Source organism: Petromyzon marinus, chromosome 34 (assembly GCF_048934315.1).
Source record: "Petromyzon marinus isolate PM22_M1 ecotype Great Lakes invasive population chromosome 34, UKy_Petmar_22M1.pri1.0, whole genome shotgun sequence".
NCBI classification, from domain to species: Eukaryota; Metazoa; Chordata; class Hyperoartia; order Petromyzontiformes; family Petromyzontidae; genus Petromyzon; species Petromyzon marinus.
This window is the reverse complement of record NC_133700.1, coordinates 3,233,034-3,259,294: the sequence shown is the minus strand read 5'-3', so window position 1 is coordinate 3,259,294 and position 26,261 is coordinate 3,233,034. Positions and strand designations below refer to the sequence as shown.

At 45.5% G+C, this 26,261-nt stretch overlaps 1 protein-coding gene across 1 annotated transcript; it reads left to right on the top strand.

Moving 5' to 3' along the window:
* The first annotated feature begins 13,700 nt into the window (after positions 1–13,700).
* LOC116948591 (carboxypeptidase inhibitor SmCI-like) lies at positions 13,701–23,766 on the top strand. The gene is made up of 5 exons (XM_032965402.2): positions 13,701–13,892; positions 16,227–16,418; positions 18,573–18,752; positions 20,245–20,418; positions 21,449–23,766. Exons 1-5 carry the CDS (start codon positions 13,814–13,816, stop codon positions 21,556–21,558), a joined length of 735 nt encoding a protein of 244 aa, XP_032821293.2. The 5' UTR covers positions 13,701–13,813; the 3' UTR covers positions 21,559–23,766.
* The last annotated feature ends 2,495 nt before the right edge of the window (positions 23,767–26,261 follow it).

Below are 26,261 nucleotides of genomic sequence, written 5' to 3'. Positions count from 1 at the left end.
CATGAGCGCTACTCTTTTAAGCAAGAATACTCAAAGCTTCACGATTGCCCTTCGCGCACTTGCGTGCACGACACATAGCGCTCACGCGTTCTGGGAGCTACAGCCACAGGCGGGAGTAGTGCGGGATGAGCAACAGCAGAATACCCGAGAAATAGGCTCAATCCCCTGGCCACACCCAGTGCCCCGTGTCCCCTGTGCTCCTACACAGAGTCTGGCTCTATCGGGCTGTGCTATTGCACGTTAAGCTACGACGTTCAACTGCAGCAAACTCACTTCATTTAAAAATAATAATAGTAATTATGAAAAAAAGTTACACATTGTCAGTGCATTGCTGGATGAAGGGTCTCCACACGCCATGTCGGTCAGGGGGATGAAGGTGTGAAGGGAGCAGGAGGCAGGACCCGTTTAGATTTCAACTCGCCCCTGATGTGAGCCGTGGCCAAGAATCAAACTCAGGTCGGCATTTTTTTTTAGCACAGCGTGCTAAGGCACTGCACCACTTCTTCCCCATTTACTTATTCGGAATAACAAATAAAAATGACATTATTTTAAAACTTAACCCAAAAAGTGAGTTTAAATTAATTGGTTGAAACACATTTTTAGCAGCCCTCGTCCAATGCACATCTCTCCCCTTTGTGCCTTGACGGGCGCTGAGACGAAAACCCACGGTCACAGTGCAGGTCCGGCTAGGGCGGTACAGCAGGAGCAGCAGCAGCAGCAGCAAGCGCACAATAGGCACTCGTTCAGCCAACATTCTCGAGCAAATTAATAATGCGCCGCATTCCAGCGGCCCCTCTTCCCTTGGAAATCAAGCGGGGCCTCGTCAATAAATACCGTCCCTGCAAACGATTTAGTGCCGTGAATGAAAATGTCAAACTTCTGAGCAAACATTGAAATATAAATGTATCGATTGTAAAAAAAAAAAATGTTTAAATATTTTTTATTGTTCTACAGTGATGGTCGGGATTTATTTTCCACCATCTAAGCTTTGAAAATATGTATTGTTAAGAGATTGGATTGTCTTACATTTTCCATTTTATTCAAGTGTTGTCTTTCTTTCTAGAATGAAGTGTTCCATGAAACAGAAGGGTTGAAACGTTTCCTAAATTGCACATGCAGTAAAAGTGTGTATATATAAAAAAGATAAGTTGACATACATTGCGAATAAGGGATAGTTAATCAATTGCAGGATTTGGGGAAAGTGAGATTACAGTATATTAATGAGCTTTAAAAAAAACAAGCATTGTTAATATTTTGCCCATTAATCGTTGCGTTAAGACGTGCTTAAGTACATCCATGAGCACATATGCACCAACAGTAATTATGACACGAGATTTGAAGTTATACGGGAAGCCATGCCAGGAATTGCACAGAATAAAGCAGGCCTGTGTTTTAAAAGTAGCGAGTCAGCACCACCTAGTGATGATTATTAACATTACAGCAAGGGCCCTGATCTCAAGAGCCTTTGTAGAAATTTGTATATTTCTACAGAACATGAAAAAGAAGAATATGTTTTACGCTTGCTGGCAATAAAATAGGTGTTAAGATGTTCCAACATCAAATAGATAGCTTTTGCAAGGAATCACGTCTGCATTAACCACACAGTACTTGTGGTAAAACACTTGTGGTAAAACATGCAAACAGACGTGCTCTGGTAAGAGAGCAGTTATGTTCATTGCACTGAGATGTTGCTATGTTGTTTATGTTAGCTGTACCAGAGCCCAAATCGTGACAGCATCAATCACAGCCACCGGTATTCACCGTGCAATGGGCATGATCAACAAACCAACAAATTAGAAGCCACAATAACGAAGATACAATTAGTGCACAGTAAATGTTTTAATTACTGTTTAGCGCATAATATGAAATCAAAGGATGAAATAATTATGACGAAACAATTTTGACACCGTAATTAAAATAGTATTGCACAACCAAACGCATCAACAAAAGCTGAAAATGTAAACATGTGCGTCATTTTTTCTATTTTATTCAAAGTTTTGGGTTTTTTGTTTATACCTCTTAAACATGATACGATAACCATTATATTTTCCACCACGCATCCAATTTGGCACACGCTGGTGGCTGTATGCAAATAGCTTCACCTCGTTATCCCAAGCCTTCACGACTAGTCGGCGATTAATCAACCAATTCGAGAATTCAAGTAATTAATTCGTAAAATCTAATTACTCACTCCAGGGGTGACCCAAGTCTACCTTCATAGCAATTCAAATTCTCGCGCTAATGGTCCCTTCCAGACGGAATAAACAGTAACACCGATTGCTTTGTTCCACTCCCGAAGCTGTCATTTGCAGAATTCGTGAACCCGAGTCTGTGTCTATAATGAGACTCGCGGTACGACGGTTTAGCACTGGGTTACATGGTTAACAAAGGGTGCTTTATATAAGCATAAAATGTGCCCTGAACATGCACTCCCCTTTCTCAGTCACAACAATTCTCCAGCAAAAAAAAATAATCTGTTCCATAATCTCCCTAAAAAAAATACCTTGACAATAAATGGCAGAATTGATCATATATGTGAATTGTGCTTGTATTATTTTCATCACAAACCTTCACAGATAAAAATTCCCACCCAATCAGCATTTCTGCAAGGAATTGAAATTAAATTGAAAACGACATTTTCAGAAGGTCCTTCGAGTGTTCTTTTCAAACTTTACTCGCAGGGTTCCATACAAATAATGTGTTAATGGAATGTTTGAAGGTTGTATCATTATTATTATTATTATTCTCTGTCTGATTAGCTTTACATAAAAAAACGGCTTACAAATATATTTTGCATCAATGTAATTTCCTGCATTGGTGAGAAGGGATGTGCAGGAAATTGTACAGTGTGACATGCACCTTGCTATGTATGTATGTTGACCTTCTTTGGCATTGTGCGTAGCGGGACACACACTTACACTCAGCTTTGACATTAATAAGACATTTATAAATGATTCACAGCCCTTTGTTTTAGCTCTCCAATGTTGGTTTCAGCTTGGTCCCATGTGTTTCTCCCCACGATGTCCACCGTTTCGCTCCACATATTAGGAAGCCACTGGAACTGTGCACTTTTAAATCTAAATTGAAAACTCGCATTTCTCTAGAACCGCTTGTTGTGTTTATTTCATGGTCCTTCATCTGCACCTCCGATTAGCACGGTTGGCTACGTACGGTGCGAAAGAACTTCAACATACGTACACATGCACTGTAGCTTCTTAGAAACTAAACATAGTTCCCGAAATAATCACTTCCTGAAGAAGCTGCCGGCATTCGGAGGGAAACGACGGACATCGTGTTGCACAACACGCGGTATGGTGAGTGCGTACGAGAGTGGGCACCCAATGATGGCGCACATCTGTAATTCATTACCCAGCAGGCGAGGATTGGCAGATCATAGAGTAAAACTCTTAAACTCACTGGGCTGCAATGTGACGAGGAGATGGCAGCACAGCGGGTGCATTGAATCCGCATGTGCAGAGTGCTCAGTGAGATCGCGTTTATATAAATGTGTCGTTAAGCCTGCCACCACCCGACACGGCTAATTAGTAAGGTTTGGCACGTAAACAAAACATGCCAATTCGTTACTAGTACAGCACACCGGTGTGTTGGAGAGTAAACCCGCAATATTCACAAGTGTACACGATTTGTACTCGACTATAGAATCAAGATCGCGAGCATCATCTCTTAGATACGCAACTATAAGGTGATGCAGATGATGGTGAAAGGAGGCTTCCGCTCTCGTTAAAAAAAAATGGCTGGCGAACACGCGGCTTTTCAGCCCCGCTTGCCCATCCGTCTTCGTGTCGTGGCGACTCTGAAAGGGCAAACACACGGCTCGAGTGGGAGTGAAACCTAGATTAAGTGAAACAATTGCCAAAATGGTGCAAGTGGTAAGGATCCCATCCATCTTGCAGAGGCGGAGGTGTTGCTCTGCAGGCCTATGAGTGATTGCAGAGGAAAAGGTTGGCAGCCAGCGGATGACGCGAGGGTGAGGAGGAGGAGGAGGAAATAGAAGGGAGTTAAAAACAAAGGGTAATGAGAGAAGTTGTGGGACAGCGTGGCCTGTAATTGCAACACAATTATGTAAATATGTATTTCCCCCCCCCCCCAAAAAAAAATATGACCCTTAGCAGTCCACGTATACGCGTGCAGACATTGTTTTGGAGGAACGCTCAGTAAACAAACCCGTGAAATCTACGTGTGACAGCTGTGGTAAAAACACGGGGGGAGAAAAACACACGAAAATATTTCTCTCATTTAATTCCAGCCAAAGATTCACAGGATTGTATAATTTCCGATATTCGATGTTGTTGTGCAAACTCAAGCCTCCCGCGCGGCTGTCAGTTTTGTGTCTCGTGCACGCACGCGCGCACTCATTATCCCGACCACAACAAGATCTGCATCCCGATGGGGCATTAATTACGTGTCACAGGCTCCAACGTGGAAGCACGTCATCTCCCAAGCAGTTCATAATCACTGTCCACAGAGTGCTACGACTAATTAATTGCAAATGCTCGACGAAATTCTCAAAGCTAGTAAAGAATGCAAATACTCTTTGGTTCTATTCGGTAAAGTCACGTAGGTAAAAAATAAAACAAAAAATCGCGACGTTTCGGCCACAACGCAAGTGGCCTTCTTCAGGTGAAGGAACAGAACTGTCGAGACGACGGCACAGGAACGAAACAGGTGGACTTCTCCACAAATCTGTCTGTCGCCTGATGAAGCTAGTTGTAATCGTGCTCAGATTGCAAATGTTGTGGCTTGGCTCTCCAACACACCGGTGTGTGCTGTACTAGTGACGAATTGGCCACGTTCTGTTTACGTGACAACCCTTACTAGTTGGCTGTGTCGGGTGGTGGCGGGTTTTAACGGCACATGTATATATTTACGCGATCTAACCCAACAAAAAAAATCTCTATTGGTCGCGAAAGTCTACCACGTGTTAAAGTGACGCACACACTGCCGCAGCGTATTCCGAATGCCACAGTGCAACCACGTGTTCACTGCGATGAGTTATGTTTCGCTTTGCATTAAATAATAATTATTAGCGTAAAAAATATATAATGATATAGTAATTTTATTATAATGAATATTGGTAATTTTTATTCTAATAGTTATCAATCATTTTATTATTCATTGTTATAATAATTATTCATTAATAATACATATGATATAGTAATCATAATTATATCATTATAATAACATCATTATAACGTCTTTCTAATTATAATATCATTATAATTATTAATTATAATATAGTTATTATTCCTAATTCGTTTGTCTACCAAGGAAGGAAAAAAGGGTCCTGCCAGGTCTTTGCAGCAGGGGGCGACGTCACCATGTGCAATCCCAATTGAGTCATTTGCAAGTACATTTGTTTTTCTCCCGACGTGATGTTTGGTCAATACCACATTTTTTTACGGAAGAAAAGCCAGAAAACCCGGAGGAAACCCATGGATAACAAGGGAGGAGAACATACAAAGTCCAGTTAAACACGTAAACTTTCGCGGCCAATATCATACGTAAAATAGGTTTAGTTGGGTTAGATCGCATACATATAAACGTGTCGTTAAGCCCACCACAACCCGACACAGCCAATTAGTAAGGTTTGTCAAAATATGTAAATGTTGTGGATTTGCGCTCCAACACACCTGTGTGCTCTCCTCGTCATGAATTGGCATGTTTTGTTAACGTGACAACCCTTACTAATTGGCTGTGTCGGGTGTTGACGGGTTTAACGACACATTTATATATTTACGCGCTCTCACCCACCAAAACCTACATGACACAAACTCCACGCGGAGAGGCAAGTCAGACTTCGAACCCAGGATATTCTTGCTGCGAGCCACGAGTGTTACAGCGGCGCCGTCCTGCTGCCTCGTCAGGATGAACTCATCAGCTGTGTCGCTATCCTGGTCCTCCCGCTACTGAGGCACGGGAGGGTTACAGTTCTGGAAGCCACTGCCGTTCTGAGTCAATGACGTTCCTTTGTTGCGCCTTCAACAAAAAGACCAAACAAAGACGAAAGTTTGCTGCGTAACGCAGAGGGCACGGCTGGGTCGGCACCACTCATAACCTAGGTTCGAATCCACGTTTCGGTTCGAGGCTGGAAGGGGGATTGGTAACCATATTACTCAAAGCTAGTTCAGATACACGTCTGAAGGCTGAAATGGACACACGAAGGATGTGAATCGGCCTGTCAAAAATATTTTGCACAGCCATTCCCTAACACGCGGGGCGACGCACCGACCTTGCGATATTTTAGACTGGACAGTACCAACATAGTACAATCTGTAATGAACTGGGGGAAAATATTTCCTTAAAATAAAAAAATATATATTTGTTATCCACTTTGAATAGAGATATCCATGTGGATTGTAGCACTCACTGGTCGTGGAAAAATCGTTCCATCACAGGAGACACACCACACAGTGTCCCCTACGCTGTAAGAGAAACACGCATGAATGAAATGTTACCCCATCAGCGGCCTGATAGATCAAACTGGGACAGCCACTTCCTCTGTTGACTGCGGGAGTTCACGTAAAGAAAAACAAAAATAATGTTTGACTGCACCTCTGACAATAAGAAAAAAGAGAAAATTACATTAACACATCACGCACTCACAAGGCACGCACGGTTTCCAGAAGACAGGTGCGCTAACGACAGACTGCATGTTTATTCCCAGTAGCAATGCCTGCTGGAAGAAGGCTTACCTATACATATGCGAGTCGTGGGGGTTGTTTGACCATATTTCACCACGTTGGTCGATGCAGGTTGGTGGAGCATCGTAGAGTACAACAACGGATCTTTGCTGCACTCTGCTGCCCACAACATAACCCACCAGTAAATTAGTTTACCGCAGAACATTAATAACCATGACGCCATCGCCTCCGCTCGTCAGAGGCCCTCTCTGGTGGGCTACACGCTGCAAATGCCGACGTGCGTGCTGGGACACCGACCTCTGGCTGGTGAGTTTGACCTCTGTGGGAGCATGACCTGGCGGTGGAGGCATCAGAAGAGCCCTGGAGGAGTCGCCCAACTCCCCACGCGTGCGTGTGGTGAGCACGCGGCACAGCTCCCTCGACTTTTAATCTCATGACTTGCCACCGGTGGGAATTTTTGTTCATGAAATCAGCGGCAGAAATATTTCGCAATGAAGCGCTTCAAAAAAAATCTGAGTCATCAATGGCTGCGGGTGGATGAAAATCGCACCTCCGATTAGCACGGTTGGCTACGTACGATTGCTTTGGGTGTACAGACGAGGGGAAATTAGGCGTGCGGCAAGTACACACGCGAATTTTGCTTGCAAAGCCCTAAACTTCCCGCTGCTCAGTCACGCAGCCGAAGTCAGAAGCCAACACCAACCTGCTTTAATGCACGGTGGCCGCCCACGCAAACCCTGTCCAGGCTCGAACCTGCTTGGGCGTCCCAGTCGAGATAGATTGCATTAATAAAGTATTAAAGCTTTCGTGACTGCATAAAATTACTCATTGGTTTTTTCGGTAAAGTCACGTATGTAGAAATACAATAAAATTATGTTAAAACAAAAAACAATCACGACGTTTCGATCACAACACAAGCGATCTTCATCAGGTGTCAAGAACAAATCACGGAGGTTAATACAACAAAAAGATGAGAGACGAGAATTCAACAAACCTGAAAAAACATTATGTGAAGCACATCCAGTCAGGCCAACAACACAGTTAGACACTTCCTGGCGGACCACGAATTTCAGAAGAGTGTTAAATTTCGTGTTCAACCTTTGGATTGCACATACCAGCATAGATAGAATGAAAAATACGAGGTACACGGTCAGTAGAAATACATATACAAGTCCACCAAGAGGTATGGAGGGAGGAAAGACGGACAGGGAGGCAGAGAGAGAGAGAGGGGGGGCCGGAGGGATGAACAGAAGCTTAAATAGGAAATACGGTTGGAGGGGGGGTGGGGCCAGAGCGAGAGCGGCAGCTCAAACACGCACATCTTACACATACAAAACGGCAGCTCAAAAAAGGACCACCTCTTGTAAATACAAAACGGCAGCTCAAAAAATGACCACCTCTTGTAAATACAAAACGGCAGCTCAAAAAGGGCACATCTTACACATAAATACAACGGTAACTTCCCCGTAGAAGTGTGATAATAAAGTATTAAAGCTTTCGTGACTGCATAAAAGGATTCATTGTTCTTTTCGGTAAAGTCACATATGTAGAAATACAATAAAATTATATTAAACAAAAAACAATCACGACGTTTCGATCACAACGCAAGCGATCTTCATCAGGTGTCAAGAACAAATCACGGAGGTAAATACAACAAAAAGATGAGAGACGAGAATTCAACAAACCTGAAAAAACATTATGTGAAGCACATCCAGTCAGGCCAACAACACAGTTAGACACTTCCTGGCGGGCCACGAATTTCAGAAGAGTGTTAAATTTCGTGTTCAACCTTTGGATTGCACATACCAGCATAGATAGAATGAAAAATACGAGGTACACGGTCAGTAGAAATACATATACAAGTCCACCAAGAGGTATGGAGGGAGGAAAGACGGACAGGGAGGCAGAGAGAGGGGGGGGCGGAGGGATGAACAGAAGCTTAAATAGGAAATACGGTGGGAGGGGGGGAGGGGGCAGAGCGAGAGCGGCAGCTCAAACACGCACATCTTACACATACAAAACGGCAGCTCAAAAACGGCAGCTCAAAAAAGGACCACCTCTTGTGAATACAAAACGACAGCTCAAAAAATGACCACCTCTTGTAAATACAAAACGGCAGCTCAAAAAAGGGCACATCTTACACGTAATTACAACGGTAACTTTCCCATAGAAGTGTGATAATAAAGTATTAAAGCTTTCGTGACGGAGGTAAATACAACACTTGTATATGTATTTCTACTGACCGTGTACCTCGTATTTTTCATTCTATCTATACTGGTATGTGCAATCCAAAGGTTGAACACGAAATTTAACACTCTTCTGAAATTCGTGGTCCGCCAGGAAATGTCTAACTGTGTTGTTGGCCTGACTGGATGTGATTCACATAATGTTTTTTCAGGTTTGTTGAATTCTCGTCTCTCATCTTTTTGTTGTATTAACCTCCTTGATTTGTTCTTGACACCTGATGAATATCGCTTGCGTTGTGATCGAAACGTCGTGATTTTTTAAAATATAATTTTATTGTATTTCTACATACGTGACTTTACCGAAAAAACCAATGAGTCATTTTATGCAGTCACGAAAGCTTTAATACTTTATTATCACACTTCTACAGGGAAGTTACCGTTGTAATTACGTGTAAGATGTGCCCTTTTTTGAGCTGCCGTTTTGTATTTACAAGAGGTGGTCATTTTTTGAGCTGCCGTTTTGTATTTACAAGAGGTGATCCTTTTTTGAGCTGCCGTTTTGTATGTGTAAGATGTGCATGTTTGAGCTGCCGCTCTCGCTCTGGCCCCTCCCCCCCTCCAACCGTATTTCCTATTTAAGCTTCTGTTCATCCCTCCGCCCCCCCCTCTCTCTGCCTCCCTGTCCGTCTTTCCTCCCTCCTTACCTCTTGGTGGACTTGTATATGTATTTCTACTGACTGTGTACCTCGTATTTTTCATTCTATCTATGCTGGTATGTGCAATCCAAAGGTTGAACACGAAATTTAACACTCTTCTGAAATTCGTGGTCCGCCAGGAAGTGTCTGACTGTGTTGTTGGCCTGACTGGATGTGCTTCACATAATGTTTCTTCAGGTTTGTTGAATTCTCGTCTCTCATCTTTTTGTTGTATTAACCTCTGTGATTTGTTCTTGACACCTGATGAAGATCGCTTGCGTTGTGATCGAAACGTCGTGATTGTTTTTTGTTCTAATATAATTTTATTGTATTTCTACATAGATTACATTACCAAAACCCATCGTTTTTTGGAACAAGGACGTCGAGTGACGCATTTCCACCATCGCCGGTAAACACGACCAAGTCTGCCGCTGGGACGGAGACAGAGAAACCGGGGCAGGCGACTATCCAAACAAAGCGGAGCCGGCAGAAACACGGCCGTATCGAGTGCCGTCTGGCAGAAGTGGGCTCTTGTTCTTCGCGCGAGGCTGTCGCTGAACTTGTGGGCAGCGAGTGAGTAATTTTTTGCGGAAGAGACACTCACGCCTGGGTTTCCTGCTCTCTTACTTTCTCCAACTGTCAACAAACACCGCTCGTGCTGCTAGCCCGGGGTTCTGATGAGCCACTGGGGTCCTCTCTGACTGAAGCGTGACCGGCCTGTGGCTCCCATAACAATGTCATTTGTTCCGTCTGAGTCAAGTGAAGCTTGCCCCCACTGTGAACGGGGACATTTTGTTACATTTAAATTTTCACCGTCTCGATTGAAATGGATTTTGTTATTTTTTTTAACCTATCTATGTGACTTTACCGAAAGACCCAAATAATATGAAATGGATACCGCTGCAGAGAATTACACCACAGGAATATTTCCCTTCACGCAGAAAAAAAGTCTCACCCAGACATCATCTAGTCCGCACGTCCCTCGTTAACCAGGACTTACAATCCGGGGTGGGGGGGGAGTTGAATCCTTGTCAACTTGCAACCGCGAGCTGCCGCGGAATGTGAGACCTGGTGAAGGGGCAGCGTTGCACTGAGATGTAGCATCTGGCTCACACTCACAGCGGTGTCGTGTTCTAACAGCCGCTCGAGCTGGGCTTATTTTCCACATTGTGAGGACTGATGGCATTACTGTAGTAAAAATCATAATATTTACGCCCTTTCATCCAGAAAAGTCTGTCTGAGCCTCAAGATTGTTTTTTTTTTTCAGGAGGGTCCTGCATTGATATGTTTCGGCCAATTTCATGAATGCGCGTTTGGTTCAATGTGGGGGGAAGCCGGAGTACACGGAGATAACCCATGATATGAGGTGTAACAGTCAAAGCTCTGCACAGATATATTCAAGAATACATAACTTATTTTGAACTGGTGGGCTCCATGCACACGCTCTATTCCACACCCCATGTAAAGTCAAAATACCTTCCAGAACTGTACTGAAAGCTGTGTTCCACAGGCAGTAATAATGGGTTTAAAGTGTACGCGTGCACCATGCAATCATCGTGACAGAATATCACGTTTCAAGAACGTGCAAGTGCATGCTGTGATATATTTAATATGCGCTTTAAAACGATACCTGGATATGTGGAGCAGCGGTAGCACGTGCCGCGAGCAATACGAGGAAGGCATTTAAGTTACATTTCAGATTAGGGGGTTGACTTTGGCCCATCATCCCTTTGGGACTGGCAAAGTGAGGACCACTCCATGGACAATTCAACAGCAACAGTGGTTGTCGTATAGAAAAATGCTCAGCCGTCGGAGGAATGCCATCATTGCCACCACCGGCTCAGGGCTCGGGAGGTGAGCGCCAGCCCCACCGAGAGCCCAAATGAGCGCTGCAACCCCTCTTACCGTCTTCAAATTGTTAAAACGAGACCACCGTCGTCATCGTCGTCGTTGTTGTTAAAGACGATGCCCAGGGTGCGTTTTAACAAATCACCCTGAAGAAACGGATGTCCACGGAGTTCGTGGCGTGGGTTAAACGTCCAAAGCATGGGAAAATAACAGCTTCCCCCGTCTCACTCCTGCCGGATGCCCAGGCCGCCCACACGTCCCGGAGTTTAATTTGACTGTGATTCAGGCAAGAGAATCACCGCCTCCGCTATTTTTCCAAACATTTAATCACTTTTCTCGCACCCCCCCCCCCCCCCAATACATCGCAGTTTGGTGCATTTAATGAAGCCTTATCGCCCGGGAACAGAAGGTGCATGTTTGATTTAGACTGCAAAACTCTACAAGTGATGTAGTTTCCGCGTAAATCAGTTTTCATATTTTTATAAACATGCTGGGTTACGGATGAATTACTACTCACTAGTCGTAGGAATACAGCAACAAATATGAACCTCTTACCCAGTGCAAAAGAAACGATGACACCCCCAGATATTAACTCAGGGGGCATAAGACAAACGAAAAAAACACTTTTTAAGATTCGGCATCACCTGCGCTCACGCTAAGGTGCACGGGTTGAAACATTCAACAAAATATGAAAAATAAGAATAGGTGTTACCCTTTCTGGCAATAAAACAGGTGTTAAAATGTTCAAACACCAGATAGATAGCTTATGCGAGGAATCAAGTACTGCATTAACAACACGTACTTGTGATGAACATGCAAACAAACACGCTCTGATAATATATGCATTGTCTTTGAAACTGATTAGCCTACACCAGAGGCAGCCTTCTCTATGGCCTTGTCTCACCAGTGTTAGACCAGATAACAACGCCAAAAGGCAAACGGTACAACGACAATGCACGTATCAGAGCATGTATACAGTAACTCGGGCAGTGCCGGATTAAGCTAGTGCGGGGCCTGTAGCATGATGTTATAAAGAGGCCATATATACACAAAAATATAACAAATATTAAAACACAATGTTTTTACTTGCATAGTAAAGTAATCGTATTTTTTATTTGCTATACAGCCAGATAATACGACAAATCACTAACCTTAAACACCCAGTCGTTCATAAAAGTTGAAGGCGGTATAGTACTATAGTAAAAGATGGATTCTGGCTTAGTAATCATTGGAAGGATTTGATAAACCATTTCGGGTCTTAATTGGATTGATCACGCTTAAGGTGGCTTTCAGACTGCATCCATTATTTTTCGTCTCCCCCCTCCTCTTTTCCGAACATAGATAGACTCGTCCATCTGAACAAAATGTCAAATCGCTATCCGTGGTGCTAACGTTAAAAAAACGCCACTTTTTTCAAATTTTCTTGTTGTGGTTTTCACACCTGATGATGATTGCTTGTGTTGCAGTCGAAACGTCGTGATAATTTTATTGTTTTATATTTGTATTATTTTATTGTTTCCCTTCTACGTGACTTTACCGAAAGAACCAAGAATATGAATCCCTGCAGTCACGAAAGATTTAAATCAAAATTAAGTGCTATAGTAATAAAGCAAGTGCAGAATCACTGAACCGGAAATGATAGCTTGAAAGCATTTAGCGCGGGGCCCTTGAAAGTGCGGAGCCCGTAGCTACTACATGTGTAGCTACTTTTGCTACTGGGATCATCCGGCGCTCAGCTCAGGTGAGCAGCGATATCATGGGACCTTTTTGGCAATAAAATAATTCACTCCCTGCTTTGCCCCTCTTTACACACAGCTGCGCGACAGACAGGTCGCATGTAAACATTTTCCTGTGTGTGCAAGCGCTTCACAGACGAGCGCAAAGAACATGCATATGAAGAAAAAGTCAAAAATATTTCACTGCGTCAGACAGCTATTTATGAAGATCTGTCTTGGAGAAAATATGTTTAATCAACCGCGGAATATTTCACATTCGCCTACCACCAAAACTTCAAGACATTTGTCCAAACCCATAATGACATAAGCCACAAAAGTTGAACTAAGGCTTCAACAACGACAACAACAAAAAGTCGAATCAACGGTTCAACGTTTGAGGCCGGTTGCTCAAACATACATTTCCCACACACCCCGCATAAGTCGTCGCACACCCACCCACTCATCCCGCCAACACACCTTCAGAAAGTTATCATCACAAAGTCAATAATGGAAAGGAAAATAAAAGCCCCGTGCCAGGGCCTCTGACGGCCGCCGTCCGTTCTCCTCCCCTTCCGAGGCCGCGAGGTCGCGGGGTGGTGGTGGTGGTGGGGGGAGGATATAAGCAGTCGCCACCGCGTCCCCAACCCAACAACCCAGCCCCCCTCATCCCTCGTGAAGACAGCCCGCTCGCGACTCCGCGTCCCGGCATGGCCGCTCCGTTGCTCCGCTCCGCCGTCGCCACCCTCGCCACGCTGCTGCTAGCGCGGCCCGGCCTCGGCCAGACAGGTAACCGACGGCTCCTCCGCCGCCGCCGCCGCCTCGCTCTCCCCCCGTGAACGGCTCGTTCATTACGGGCCAACCCCACCGCTCTTTGTCACTGCGCTGCCGAGCGAGAGGGAAAAAAAAACATTGGTGGTTAAGTTTGCTGTTCTGGCCGTCATGTGTCTTTCATTTTCCCGTCGTGGCAGGGTGCTCGTTTGACCGCACTTGGTCACTCTCTCTCACTCTCTCACTCTCTCTCTCTCTTTCACTCTCTCTCTCACTCTCTCTCTCTCTCTTACTCTCTCTCTCTCACACTCTCTCTCACCCTCTCTCTCTCACTCTCTCTCTCGGTCGTTGCAATGTTTTGGTGACGGTTGGAGGCATTGAGATGCTGGCAAATGTTGTGTTTTGTTCGTGGATATCTTTTGGTGAGCAATTGTATATTTTAGTGCGTGTGTGTGTGTGTGCGTACTATTAACAGACACGTAAAAAAGAAACATTCTGAAGTTGTATCTGTTTGAGGTCCCCGATGGCATAACAAGTGTTTTGAAGCCCTCTCTTCTTATAAACAGTTGTCACTCTTAACCTGCCTGTGAGCTTACAAACACGTTTGTTGATATTTTGTTGTTAAATAAGCAACTGTGTATATTTTAAAAATGAACAGACGAATTAAACAAGTAGATCTTTGATCATTTTCTGAGGTATTCTTTAGCTTAAAAGCCCTCTCCACGCTTGTCATATAAACCACATGCTTTTGATACTTGCCCTGCAGTTTAGGCGATGAATGCACACAGTGTACCATCGTAATCATAAGTTCATCTTCATTAGGACGTCAGGTGAACTAGAGTATCATGCATGAGTTTACACAGATATCCTATTGCAGTATATTTAAATTATATTTACTGATGGTTTAAAGGCTGTAAGGGCCCATGGAAAAACTGCTGCGATATCGTATGAAACACAAAATATGAAGTTTGTGGTCTTGAGAATTACTTCTGGCAACACATCTTAGAGACGAAGCGGGTGTTACGACGCTCTTTTTTGGTGTACGCACTTCATTATTGACGTTTCATCCGATATCGTAGCAGTTTTCTCAAGGCCCCTTCCCAATGGCTACTCTCTGGCAGCAGAAAAAAAACATCTCTCAAGATTGATGCGAATGGTGTATTTGTTTTTGCGCAGTGGAAGGGGGCCAAAACTCGCATGTGGTTCAGACTGCGATATTTAAATGTTTATTTAATATCAACAGACAACGTTTTCTTTTTTTTAAATACCTCTTCGTACAAATCAGGGGTGCAACGGTCCAAGTTTGAGGAATCCATCAAGAGAACCGCCGATTCCATGGCGATTATCTAAACCCCCTTACAATCCCCACACGTGTGAATGTAATGCGCTCAGCTGCCCACCACATACACAGAATACCAAACTTAGATCATTGAGAGAGTATTCTGAGGGGGGAGGGGAGGACTTTAGCAGAGTGAATGGAAAATCTGGAATGCATTCTGCATGTCAGAGCTAAATCAACTTCTTTGCAACGCAAGTTATATTGTTGCATCCTTTTTTACGTGAATAAGAAGAGACAATCTTTGGATATACTATCCCAGCAGCTCCCTGCAAAATTGCACGCATGGATTCTATTCATGCCTACTGATACAAGCCTTGCAACAAAATCTCTCCTTTGCCACTTGAATTGAACTGGCAGGGCCATTATTCATCCATTTAGCCCTATAATCATTTGTGTTGGGTCTCACTAACTCGCTCAGTCTGACGAAACCCCTACAGAGCCCCATTCAGTAATTCTACAAAAAGCTACGCAAAGTATTTAAAATATGTAATTGATGAAAAAAACCCTTTGCAAAATAAAAAAAAATATTCCTTTAGGCTGAAAACAAATAGATTCAACAACATGCAAAGGGTGCGCAGCATTTCATGTACAAATGCTCTGAGCCTTATCCAACCCACCGCATCAAAAATACTGAAAGCATGAACATGTTTGTTATTTATGCCACCAACTCAAACGGGAGCGGTGGTGAGCACAGTGCTCAATGAGCATGGCAACCCGAGTTCCATTTCGGGCGATGGCGAACACAAGTGGTGAGCGATATTTGAACCAGGTAAACCAGCCTCGCTTCCGAGACAGACGATATCTGGGTGACGCGACCACGAACCAAGTCCTGGTGCCCTCTTTCCATACCATCTCTCTCTCTCTCTCTTCATCAACATCTTGCTCTCACCCCCTTGCCACGTTATCCGCAACTCCATCCACACTCCCTCACGCTCACCTTCACACCTCCTTCACCCGTTGTCCCCCTCCACCCTCTCCACTGCACCGTTGGCCTCGCGGGGTGTGGTGTGCAGGGGCGGGTGCAGAGTCTCGCTCGAGCTGCATGATGGATTTGGACCCGGGGCCCTGCCGCGCCTACCTGCCGCGCGTCTTCTACAACCGCTACACGCAGCGCTGCGAGCCCTTCCACTACGGCGGCTGCTTCGGCAATGGCAACAACTTCGAGAGCCTGGCCGAGTGCAACGCCAAGTGCGCCTGGATCCCCGGTGAGACCCCCCAGCGAAGGAGCTCCGGCGATCCGGTGGCTCGGCTGGGGCAGAGCGAGCGGCTCGCGAGTTCAAGTCCCAGTTTTGGGCGTTGAGAGTCAAACTCCATCGTCCCCCCTCTGAGGTGGGGGGGGGGGGGTCTGATCAAAATACTGAAAGCGTGGTCAATAGTTTTGTGGCGAGATATTAACTACCTCACCTGGTATACATGAGGTCGTGGGTTCGATCCCGACCCTCACGCCTCTACATTTGGAGTTTGCGTGTTCTCCCCGTGGTCGCGTGGATTTTTCTCCAATTTTTCCCTCCACGTGTAGAATTACACAATTAGAGTATTTTGCTGCAATAAATTTCGATATGATAAACCGCTTAATTAGGCTATCATTTGTGATGGCCAGGCCGCTTCTGAAAAAAGAGCTGCATAGCTCAGTTGGGCCTTGCCTGGTAAAATAAAAATAGGTTTAAAGTAGTTTTAAATTTCCATCGAAGGAGTCAGCAGTGAAACAGCACTGCTGCCTGTGTGTTGTGGTCTAGGAAGCACGAATGGAAGGACACCTTGGTCTTCCTTCTTTGAAAACTCGTTTTTTCATGATGTCCCTGCCACACCTACTTCGGAATGCCGAGTTCAACTCGCTCAGCGGCGCACAAGATCCGGAGCATTCTGGGGTTGAGTCAACCTCACCAACCCCCTCTGGGGGTCGATAAAATCAGTACCACTTGTCGGGAATTCAAACGTGTTTGTCCTCTGGGCAGACTTGTCCCCTGTAATAGGAATGTCGTATTTCCACCAATGGCCAAGAGCTATGAGTACTGCCTCGGTGCTCATTTGAGCAGGACATAACTTTGTCTTTGACCATAGATTACAATTGAGGAGGAAACAAACTGATACCAACTCTCCCATGTCATTTCCAGATTCGCATAATGACGTTAAAGATCCCGTGAAGTTGTTTGCAAGAGTAGGTCCAGAATGTGCCGGCGTCAAGGTCCCAATTTACCAAATAAGAAAACATTTACCCGCAAATTACTTAATTGCGATCATACATAGCAACCATCACCACCAACTGCAAAAAAACACTTGGCAAGACCCTCTTGATAGAGAGTCATGAGACTCAGTGAGGCTTTCCTGGCTAAACATGCAAATAAAATAATAAAAGTAATAACTCTGACATTCCACAGCCTGAACTACACAGACCCACACAGCAGCACCGCACGCAATCATTTGTTGTCCTTCTCCCTGCAGAGTTGGCTACGTACGGTGCCAAAGATACCATCGCTCACGGCGCTTTGCACGATCACAGTGACAGCATTGGGCATAAACACGCGTGGCGTGCGTTCATAGTTCATTTATTTGGTATAGCCCTGTGAGCCATTCGGCTCTTGAATCGGGTGCAACCGCAACAAACAAAAAACATGAACATGAAAACATCTTAAAGTGATTATGTGACTGTGCAAACAGAAAATACAGGAAAAAAATATCAAAATATTCCTGAAAGAGCACCGTACACCAACGCTGTGTGCAAAAATCCCAGTGGGATGCAAGTCAAATAACAACAACAACCACAAGACAACTAAGATTAAGGCCATCAGTCTAACTCCGTACTACAATAAACAAAAACATAGCCAAAACAAAAAAAAACTTTTCGAAATCACCAAAATAATGGCCATGAATGCAATGTAACAGTGATCATAGGGACTGTGACCGAATTTTTAACAATAAACTACATAAATAAATTATAACACCAAAATCTAGAGCCATATTTTAGGCCACTGAATAGCAGTGGCAGCTAGGGTTGTACAACTCCTCTAGAGCAGTTTTGAGTGAAGATCTCATAGGTAGTGATTCAAGTTGCAGTTTATTGGCAATAGCATTCCAGACCCTGGGGGCATCAATAGCAAAGGCCCTTCCTCCAGTTTTTGTACGGCAATAGGGAATGTGAAGCTGGTAAATGAGCGAAGACCTGAGGTCAAATTTGTTCTTTGAAACAGAGAGGAGATCCAGTAGGTAGTCTGCGGAATTTTTCGTAAGTACATCGTGAATAAATAAGATCTGGTGCACAAGCCGTCGAACATTAAGAGATGCTAAGTTTGACCCAATGTAGAGATCACAGTGGTGAGTCCTATATGGCAGCTCGTGACTCGCGTCTCCCTGTCCCCTAGTTGCGCCGAAGGCGTGCCGCCTGGACATGGAGGTGGGCGTCTGCCGCGCCCTCCTCCGCCGCTACTTCTTCAACATGACCTCGGGCTCCTGCGAGGAGTTTGGCTACGGAGGTTGCCAGGGCAACCTCAACAATTTCAAGGACGCAGCATCTTGCTACCAGCACTGCGTCCATCGTGCAGGTCGGTGCCGTCCTCGCTCCAGTCACGTCGTCGTCGGCTTCCGTGTAATCACTTACGTTTCCAGTTGTAGGCAGCCTTGTGCACGTTATTCACTTATGATAATAATTCCATTGGTAGGTGGCAAGGCGGCTCAGAGGTGTGTTTAGTTTGCTGTCCTTCCCCCCCTCCCCCCCCCCCCCCCCCCACGGTTGACTATGTACGGTGCGAAAGAAGTTCAACATGCAATACATGCGGAGGTCAGAGCGTTGAGATGGCAGCACTGAGATTCTGGGTTTTAATCCAGGTTCTCAAGTGCAGTGAGTTGATTATCTTTACCCCTGTCAGAGATTACTTGAAGGGATCTCAGAAGTAGCTCTTTGATACGCGCTTCCACAGGCAGTTCTCTGAGACGGAAAGTGAAACTGCTCTGCGAGAGTTCGTCACCTCTAATGGGTGATACCAATCGAAGAATGGAGATACAATCTGAGAAGACAATGAATTAGAAAAAAAAGAGACATTTCCTTGTTTGTATCCAGAAAAGCCTCACAGAGGCCCAATATTGTTTCAGAAGGGTCTTTCATAGGTGTCGGCAAATCCCTTTGTTTTGAGTGTTTTCACTTGGGGGGAGGGGGGACCACAGTGCTTTGAGAAAACCTATACAAACAAGGCAACAGCGTTTGTAGAGACCGATTTGGAATCTATTTTCTGTACTGCCGTCACGTGGCCACCTCACAGCTAAGGCGGTCAGAGGGAAGCGTCACAACACATTGTGAAATCTGCTTCATCCACCAACCCTGCCTCCAAAGAGCCGGTTTGCAGGTGCGCGCTACCGCGTCTCTCATACAGAGGCATCATGTTATGAAACGCACCAGATGTGTGATGATGATGATGATAATAAACCAGACCTGCTCTTCTGGGAACATCTGTGCCGTTCAGTGTTTCCATCTGGTAGGTGAAGCTATAAATGGAGCCACTGCCAAACCACCTGAGCACGCGACCTGAGACCAAGAATAGCTCTCACGTGTGCAGGTTTGTTTCCTCCCAACCGAGAGCCGCTTCGCATACAACCCCTGCACGCAAGTCAGCGTTAGAGGACACCAAGAGCAGCACCGTGAACTCCAGAAAATAAAAAAACGGTCAAACCAAACAAACAACAACAACAACAACAAGGCCGCGCGGTGCAATGGGGAGAGCAACAGCGAGCAGTTTGGGGAGGAGCACGCCAGCCGATCGAAGGTGATAGCCGAACACTCCTGCCTCGAATCATAACCAACCAGTCAACCAGCCACGAGTAGTACCAGTCCGCCCACTGATCGCTAAACCAACTAGCCAACCAATCACAAGTGCCAGGTCCTTCTACTCCGCTAACCCCACTTTCTCACGCTTCAATATGCCCACTTTTCGTTCAGTTTTTACGTTGGTTCGCACCGCCCGCCCGCCGCACCTGACGTGCTCCGAATGCTGTCTCCCCCTGTCCTCTCTATCTCCCCCCCTCCCCCCCCTGCGTGTGCAGTGCTCCCCCGGATCTGCCTGATGAAAGCCGACCCTGGTGAGTGCACCGCCGTCATCCCGCGCTTCCACTACAACCCGAAGACGAGCAACTGCGAGAGCTTCACCTACGGTGGCTGCGGCGGCAACGACAACAACTTCAGTAGCGAGCGCAGCTGCATGAGCGTCTGCGGCCAGGGTCAGTGCTGCTCAGTTGTCGCCCTCTCTCTCTCTCTCGTTTTTTTTTTTCCCAGCAGAGTCCTCCTTTGTTTTCTAGCTGTCCTGGGAAATCTGCGAAGCCTTCCTAGGACATTACGAGTTTATAGACCCAGTGTTTAAATCAGCCGGAACAGTCAAGAATGCTTACCCTGGGATTGTTTCAGCACGAGCGTCCATTTCGCCTTATTTTTGTCCATAAAACCCGGTAATATTGTCACGGGAATACAGGGTACAGTAATGTATGATTATTACAGATAGGCGTTCCTCATACTCTAGTGGAAATAACTTACACCGATGATCCCTACTCCAAGCCAACCTCGCAGCATTCTGGAAAATATAGTGGGGAAATTAATAATAATGCTTTCATTTTCTAAAGCATTATTCATGCCAAAAGCATCCCACAACGCTGTACATTAATAGTATATAAGGACCAAATCCCATGTAAGCGGTTGGTTACGTACAGCGCTAAAGAAGCCCAACACACACACACACACGTACAAACCAAGCAAATTCAAACTTTACTTCTGAGATTTTTTTTTTATAAACTAATTAAGAAATGGCACCAAAACCAAAAGCACAGAATTCACCAACGCATTCACACGTAGCTTCTCCCCTCTCACAGCCACCTTGTGAGATATTACATTTTTCCACTTCTAAGTCCCATTACTTTGTGCCTTAGAAGTGGCAGCCCTAGACATGGGGTTTTGGCTCAGGAGGGTAGGCCGGTCGAGGGGGGGGGGCAGCATTTTTCTTCAACCGCACGCGTCACCGCGTTCCGCGAGGGAGTGCGCTTGTTGCGAATTTATAGGCTGAGCATTATTTTGTTCGCGAGGGGTCACGGGATCAACAAAAAACATTATTTTTACAGTAGGTGCTGCCCCTGATAGTTCAAGGCAGATGGGGTGGTATTGGCAATTCCCAGAATGCGGGATTTTTTTTTTAATATCAAATCATGCGGTGTTGCGGTTCAATGGAAATCAACTTTAATAAAAACATGTGTTGTTTTTCAGCTGTCATTCCGGCGTCTACAAGTGCTCAGTACCTGAGCCCGTCTCGTCGTGTCTTCGTGGCCAGGAGGAGGCAAGGAAAGACCTTCAAGCACAAAATTATTCGCCAATGAACTATGCACACAACGCCACCAAATGAGGCCACAGGTCTCTGATATGTGTTTCCACGTCATGCCGTGTTTTTTTTGGCATTATGTCCGACGTTTAGCTCCACGTGCTGGAAGCTTTTTCAAGAACTGAATGAAAAGCTTCCGGTATGTAGAGATAAACGCCGGACATTGTGCCGAACAACTCCCAAAAACATCGGTGAGCCATATAGTACAACCGTGAAAAGCTACGCAGTGGCAATGCCAGGGTTGTTGTCGGAAGGGGTAAGGATTTGCCGTGGCTTCAATGCAGCATTTCAACTTTAGTTTATTACTGGATTAGTTTATAACTTTTTTACAACTTTAAATAGCTTGTTAAAGATGGTTAAATTTTTGCCTTTTAGAAAACACCTCAAAAGTGAAAAGGAAAGGCAGTATTATCTGGACCAAAATATTTAGTATTTAATTCTTAATCATTAAATTCTGAAGTCACTGTCCAATTTAAATTCAACGCCAGATTTATAAAGTCAATGATTTATATAGATAAAGTTTCACTGCATCGTCAGTTTGTGATCTCTCTGGGTGGTGTTGGGTGGATGCTATGAGCCCCTGGCAACCGAAATGTGGTGAGAGCTGTCCGTCGTACGTGATAAATTCGTCGGAATCATCACGCGCCATGGAAACGGGCGTAGGCATCAGACACAGCACCAACCTCCACACCGCACCACAAAGTTGCGCTCCACTGCTCAAATCACGGGGCATGCTTCAGAAATTAAAATCATAGTCGTTCCTATTCATTCACAGTCCTTTGTCAATGGACTACTGGATGTAGTCCCCCGCCCAATGCCGTGCTGGGCGTGTATATTGAACTTCTTTCGCACCGTACGTAGCCAACCGTGCTATGCTTCACGCTAGTAAGTGCAGATTCGTTAAGGGGGCGGGGGGGGGCAGAACCGATTTGGCTACCACTCGCCACTGACTTTAGCCGTGGCAATAAATTGAACTCGGGTCGCAGAGTCCATATCTCAGTCTGCCATTGCCCCACCCGTTTTCGGAAATGTGCTTATAAAAAACTATTAATAACAGCCATCAGTACATCTCTCCACATGAAAACAAAAACATGATTTACTCCACCAGCGTATGGATTTTTCAGATTAATATTATTTAGTACCATTTGTTTCAACAAGAAAGCTCTGGACTGGTTTTGACATTGTTTGGGTCTCATCAGTCGGGTCAGGCTTGTTAAACAAATACCGCTGGCTAGCCAGCTTATACTCTCATAGGGTACTCCATGTACACAGCAGGACCCTGTTCAACTCCTCAAGGAATTTTCTATAAAAACTAAAAATAACTCGTGTTAGTAATTAGAATTGTGGATACCAATTTCATTACCCATAATGCACCGCATTAGATGGGTCTTGAGACATTTCCAAGTCCATCGCTGTACAAACCTGCCACCACGAGAGGTGCTGCAATTGTGAGGTGCGCTGAGTAAACCAGAGGCAGTCTGCCTTGCATATGGCTGGGGTGAATGGCAACCCGTACGTTTAAGTCCACATTAAATTACCCAAACGGCAGTGCATGTGCCGATCACGTAGACGTGAGTCATCTCACACACGAGGCACGTTGTGAAACTCCTCAAACAACCGAATCGACGTGAACGTGCCTAATCTCATCAAATATTAAAAGATAATCAACCTTGAGGCCGGTTAGCAAATGCGTGGGAGACTGCCTGCAAAGTACCAGATCATGTCGGCTTGGGCTGCGAGGTCACCAAGAGAAGGCAGTAGAGCAATGGAGTCTTCGCATCTATCTGCGGAACTTTAAGTGTACCTCATCGTGTGCGTGGGGTTTCTCCAAGCAACTCTGAATTCGTCCCACATGCAATATATTCATTAATGAAATCGGCTTTGAACTGCAATGCAGAAACCCCGTGAGCAAAAAACTCTTGAGGCTCAGTGAGGCCGTTCTCTGCGAAAATATGGAACATTACTTTTATAAATCAAGAATCCGAGGGTTGTCACATAACATTACCATCTCGATGCCGTTAAACATATTTTGCGCGTCCTCCATCTTTATATAGATTTTTTCGTTTTCCAAAAATGACAAAATTGCACATAAAATATATACTGTTGTGTAGCTGTATACAGTAGTGTGAACGAGTATTTTTTTTATGAACAAAAAATGTGTTCTGTTGGAATTTTGATTAAAGCTTCTCAATATGCTAATTGAAAATTCAGTCTTTGTTCGAATTTGTCGAAGGAAAAGCAACTCATTCACAAGTGACACAAAGAATTGCGGGATTCTCTTTCACGGGAAGCATTTTTCTACATTGTACTTTGAAAGACAGTGCAGCTGTTGGCATTCATATAACGCCATAGATAGTTAATTCGATTTGTTTTAATTGCATGACAAAACCGAGGTTTCAAGCGTGTTTTGTTCGCGCCAATGTTGTTATTAAGCTGCATATGCCGAGGCTCAACTGTGGTGCAATCGTGCCACCTGCTGCACACAGCCAATTCGCGTCGCTGTCGAGAGCGCAGACGATGCAACTGCTCAGAGACCCCACGAGCCAGAGTGGTGGGGGGGGTCGTGGGGGGGTTCAGGCGCTTTACTGCACCAGGGGTCCACATCCACCCACCACAACGCACTAATTAGCTCGCCCCTATAACAAATGCATTACTTCACCATATCTTGTGTTGCTTGAAAGCTACAGCACTTCACATGGAGACTCAGGATGTAAAGACGATTCATGAATTACTTCCGATTCTCAATTTAAGATTTTTTTTTTTAATTCATTGAAACGAATGTAATGGGTTTCACGTGAGCTCGCGTTGACCGCTGCAGCCACTGGTGGCCCGCTTACATTCATTGCAGTACTGAAAAGAAAAAAAGTATTCCATTCAACTCGTAACCAACTGAATTGTAAGAATTAATCGGACCGCCGGGGAGGTGAATCGTGAGAGCTCAATGGAGACCGGGCGGAAATTCCCGCAGCCGGTCCGATTGTTCGTCAAATTAGCGCCGATAACCCAACAACTCGCGGCCACCCTCAACTGTGCATGAGCAACTGCCGGGGGCTCATTGGCTCGCTCCCACCGCGACCTCGTCTCAGGAGCAACGCGCAGCGCGTTTCAATCAGCACGACGGGTTGTTGATCGCCGATCGCTTCAGAGCCGCCGCAGGGTGGCTGCGGGCCGCGTCCGACACGAGGGCTGCCCACCCCGGCAAAACGGCCACACAGCAACGTTTATCCGTCACCGCCAAAGCACCGTACAGCAACACTTAGTGAGTGCGATAGGGGAATGTGTGGTCACCTGAGGAGCGGCGGTGCAGCGGTTAGCGCGCCGCGCTCGCGGCCACAAACACCCAGTGACGATTATTAGAACCGGTCCTGGGCCTACCCTAGGTCGACTCAGCCTCAAAATGAGTAGCGGGTGCATTGTATAAAAAAAAACGTCGCCACTGGGGAGACAAAGGCGGTCGGGCGTGGTGCTGGCCACTCACCTCATCGTGTGCCGTGCCGGCCTACATAGGTGATCGCTTACAGCACTTGCCCCAAGTATGTTAAGTCTATACGGGGGATCTTTGGATTTTCCTCTGTTTGCCTGCCAAAGGTATTTTAAAGTCCTATTCAGCCCTCAGCATGGAAAAAGTGGTATGCATCCGGCAGGTCATCCTGGTTATTACTGCAGGTGTTTTAACCATAAAATACGCGCCGCCTGCTTCACAGCAGACGCTAAAGATCCTGTGATGTCCTTTGATGTCATTGTGCGCTGGCGTAATGGTCAAAATTTACCTAATTATAAAAAAAAATGCTGAAAATTACTCAATTTGCATTACACGTGACAACATGGCCCCATCCTACGAAACTACTGCAGGTTGTGTGAAACATAGCACATTGATCTACAGCAATAGCGCAAATGCCAAATGTATTAAATAAATACTTATTAATGTTGTCGCCTTTCCCATAAAAAAATAATACACCTGACACACACACACACCGGTCAAACATCACATCACTCACAAGATCCATTCATTTAACACGTAGGCTTTTGCGACCAATATCCATAATAGTACAGTGACGAATTGTCATGTTCTGTTTACGTGACAACCCTTACTAGTTGGCTGTGTCGGGTGGTGGCGGGTTTTACGCGATCTAACCACCACCCCCCCCCCCCCCCCAAAAAAAAAAAACCCTCTATTATAGAAGATCCATTCGCGTGTGAATCTGATACGAGCGGAGGACATTGATCCAGTTTAAGGAGTCGGAGCGCCCGCGTGGAGACCAGTGCCAAGTTCACGGACCTCACACTTGTGCCACTCTGCCCGGGCTGTGAACTCACTCGTCCGCAGTCTTCCATCGAGTCAACCGCAGAGTTGGGCGCAATTCGTTGGGTCAAACCACATCGGGACTCTGTATAGCGAGAGACGCCGCAAGCCCCAACGTTTGATCGCGTCGTCTCTCTCTCGGCGTCAGCAACGTACGCGTCCACTTCTTTCTGAGGCTTTGCGAGAGTTATGTAACTCTCGACCATCCCGATTGCAGCCGCGGAAAATGACACGACTCTTTTTTTTTTAAATGACCGTACTCGAAGTCTATTCCGACGCTTCCGTTGCTTCTCGTGCCGACGTCAGTCGCCCGTGTGAAGTCGCCGCGTGCCACAAAACAGCCTTAAAACTCCGTCACTTGAGCCCGCTGTCCCTGACCTTCGCTTGAACCCGGGTCC

Bases quoted from the DNA above. Each gene is read 5' to 3' on its own strand.
- LOC116948591 (XM_032965402.2), top strand. From the start codon at position 13,814: ATGGCCGCTCCGTTGCTCCGCTCCGCCGTCGCCACCCTCGCCACGCTG. The intron at 18,753-20,244 runs GTCGGTGCCGTC...CTGCGTGTGCAG, and splicing joins GCACTGCGTCCATCGTGCAG to TGCTCCCCCGGATCTGCCTG. The intron at 20,419-21,448 runs GTCAGTGCTGCT...GTTGTTTTTCAG, and splicing joins CATGAGCGTCTGCGGCCAGG to CTGTCATTCCGGCGTCTACA.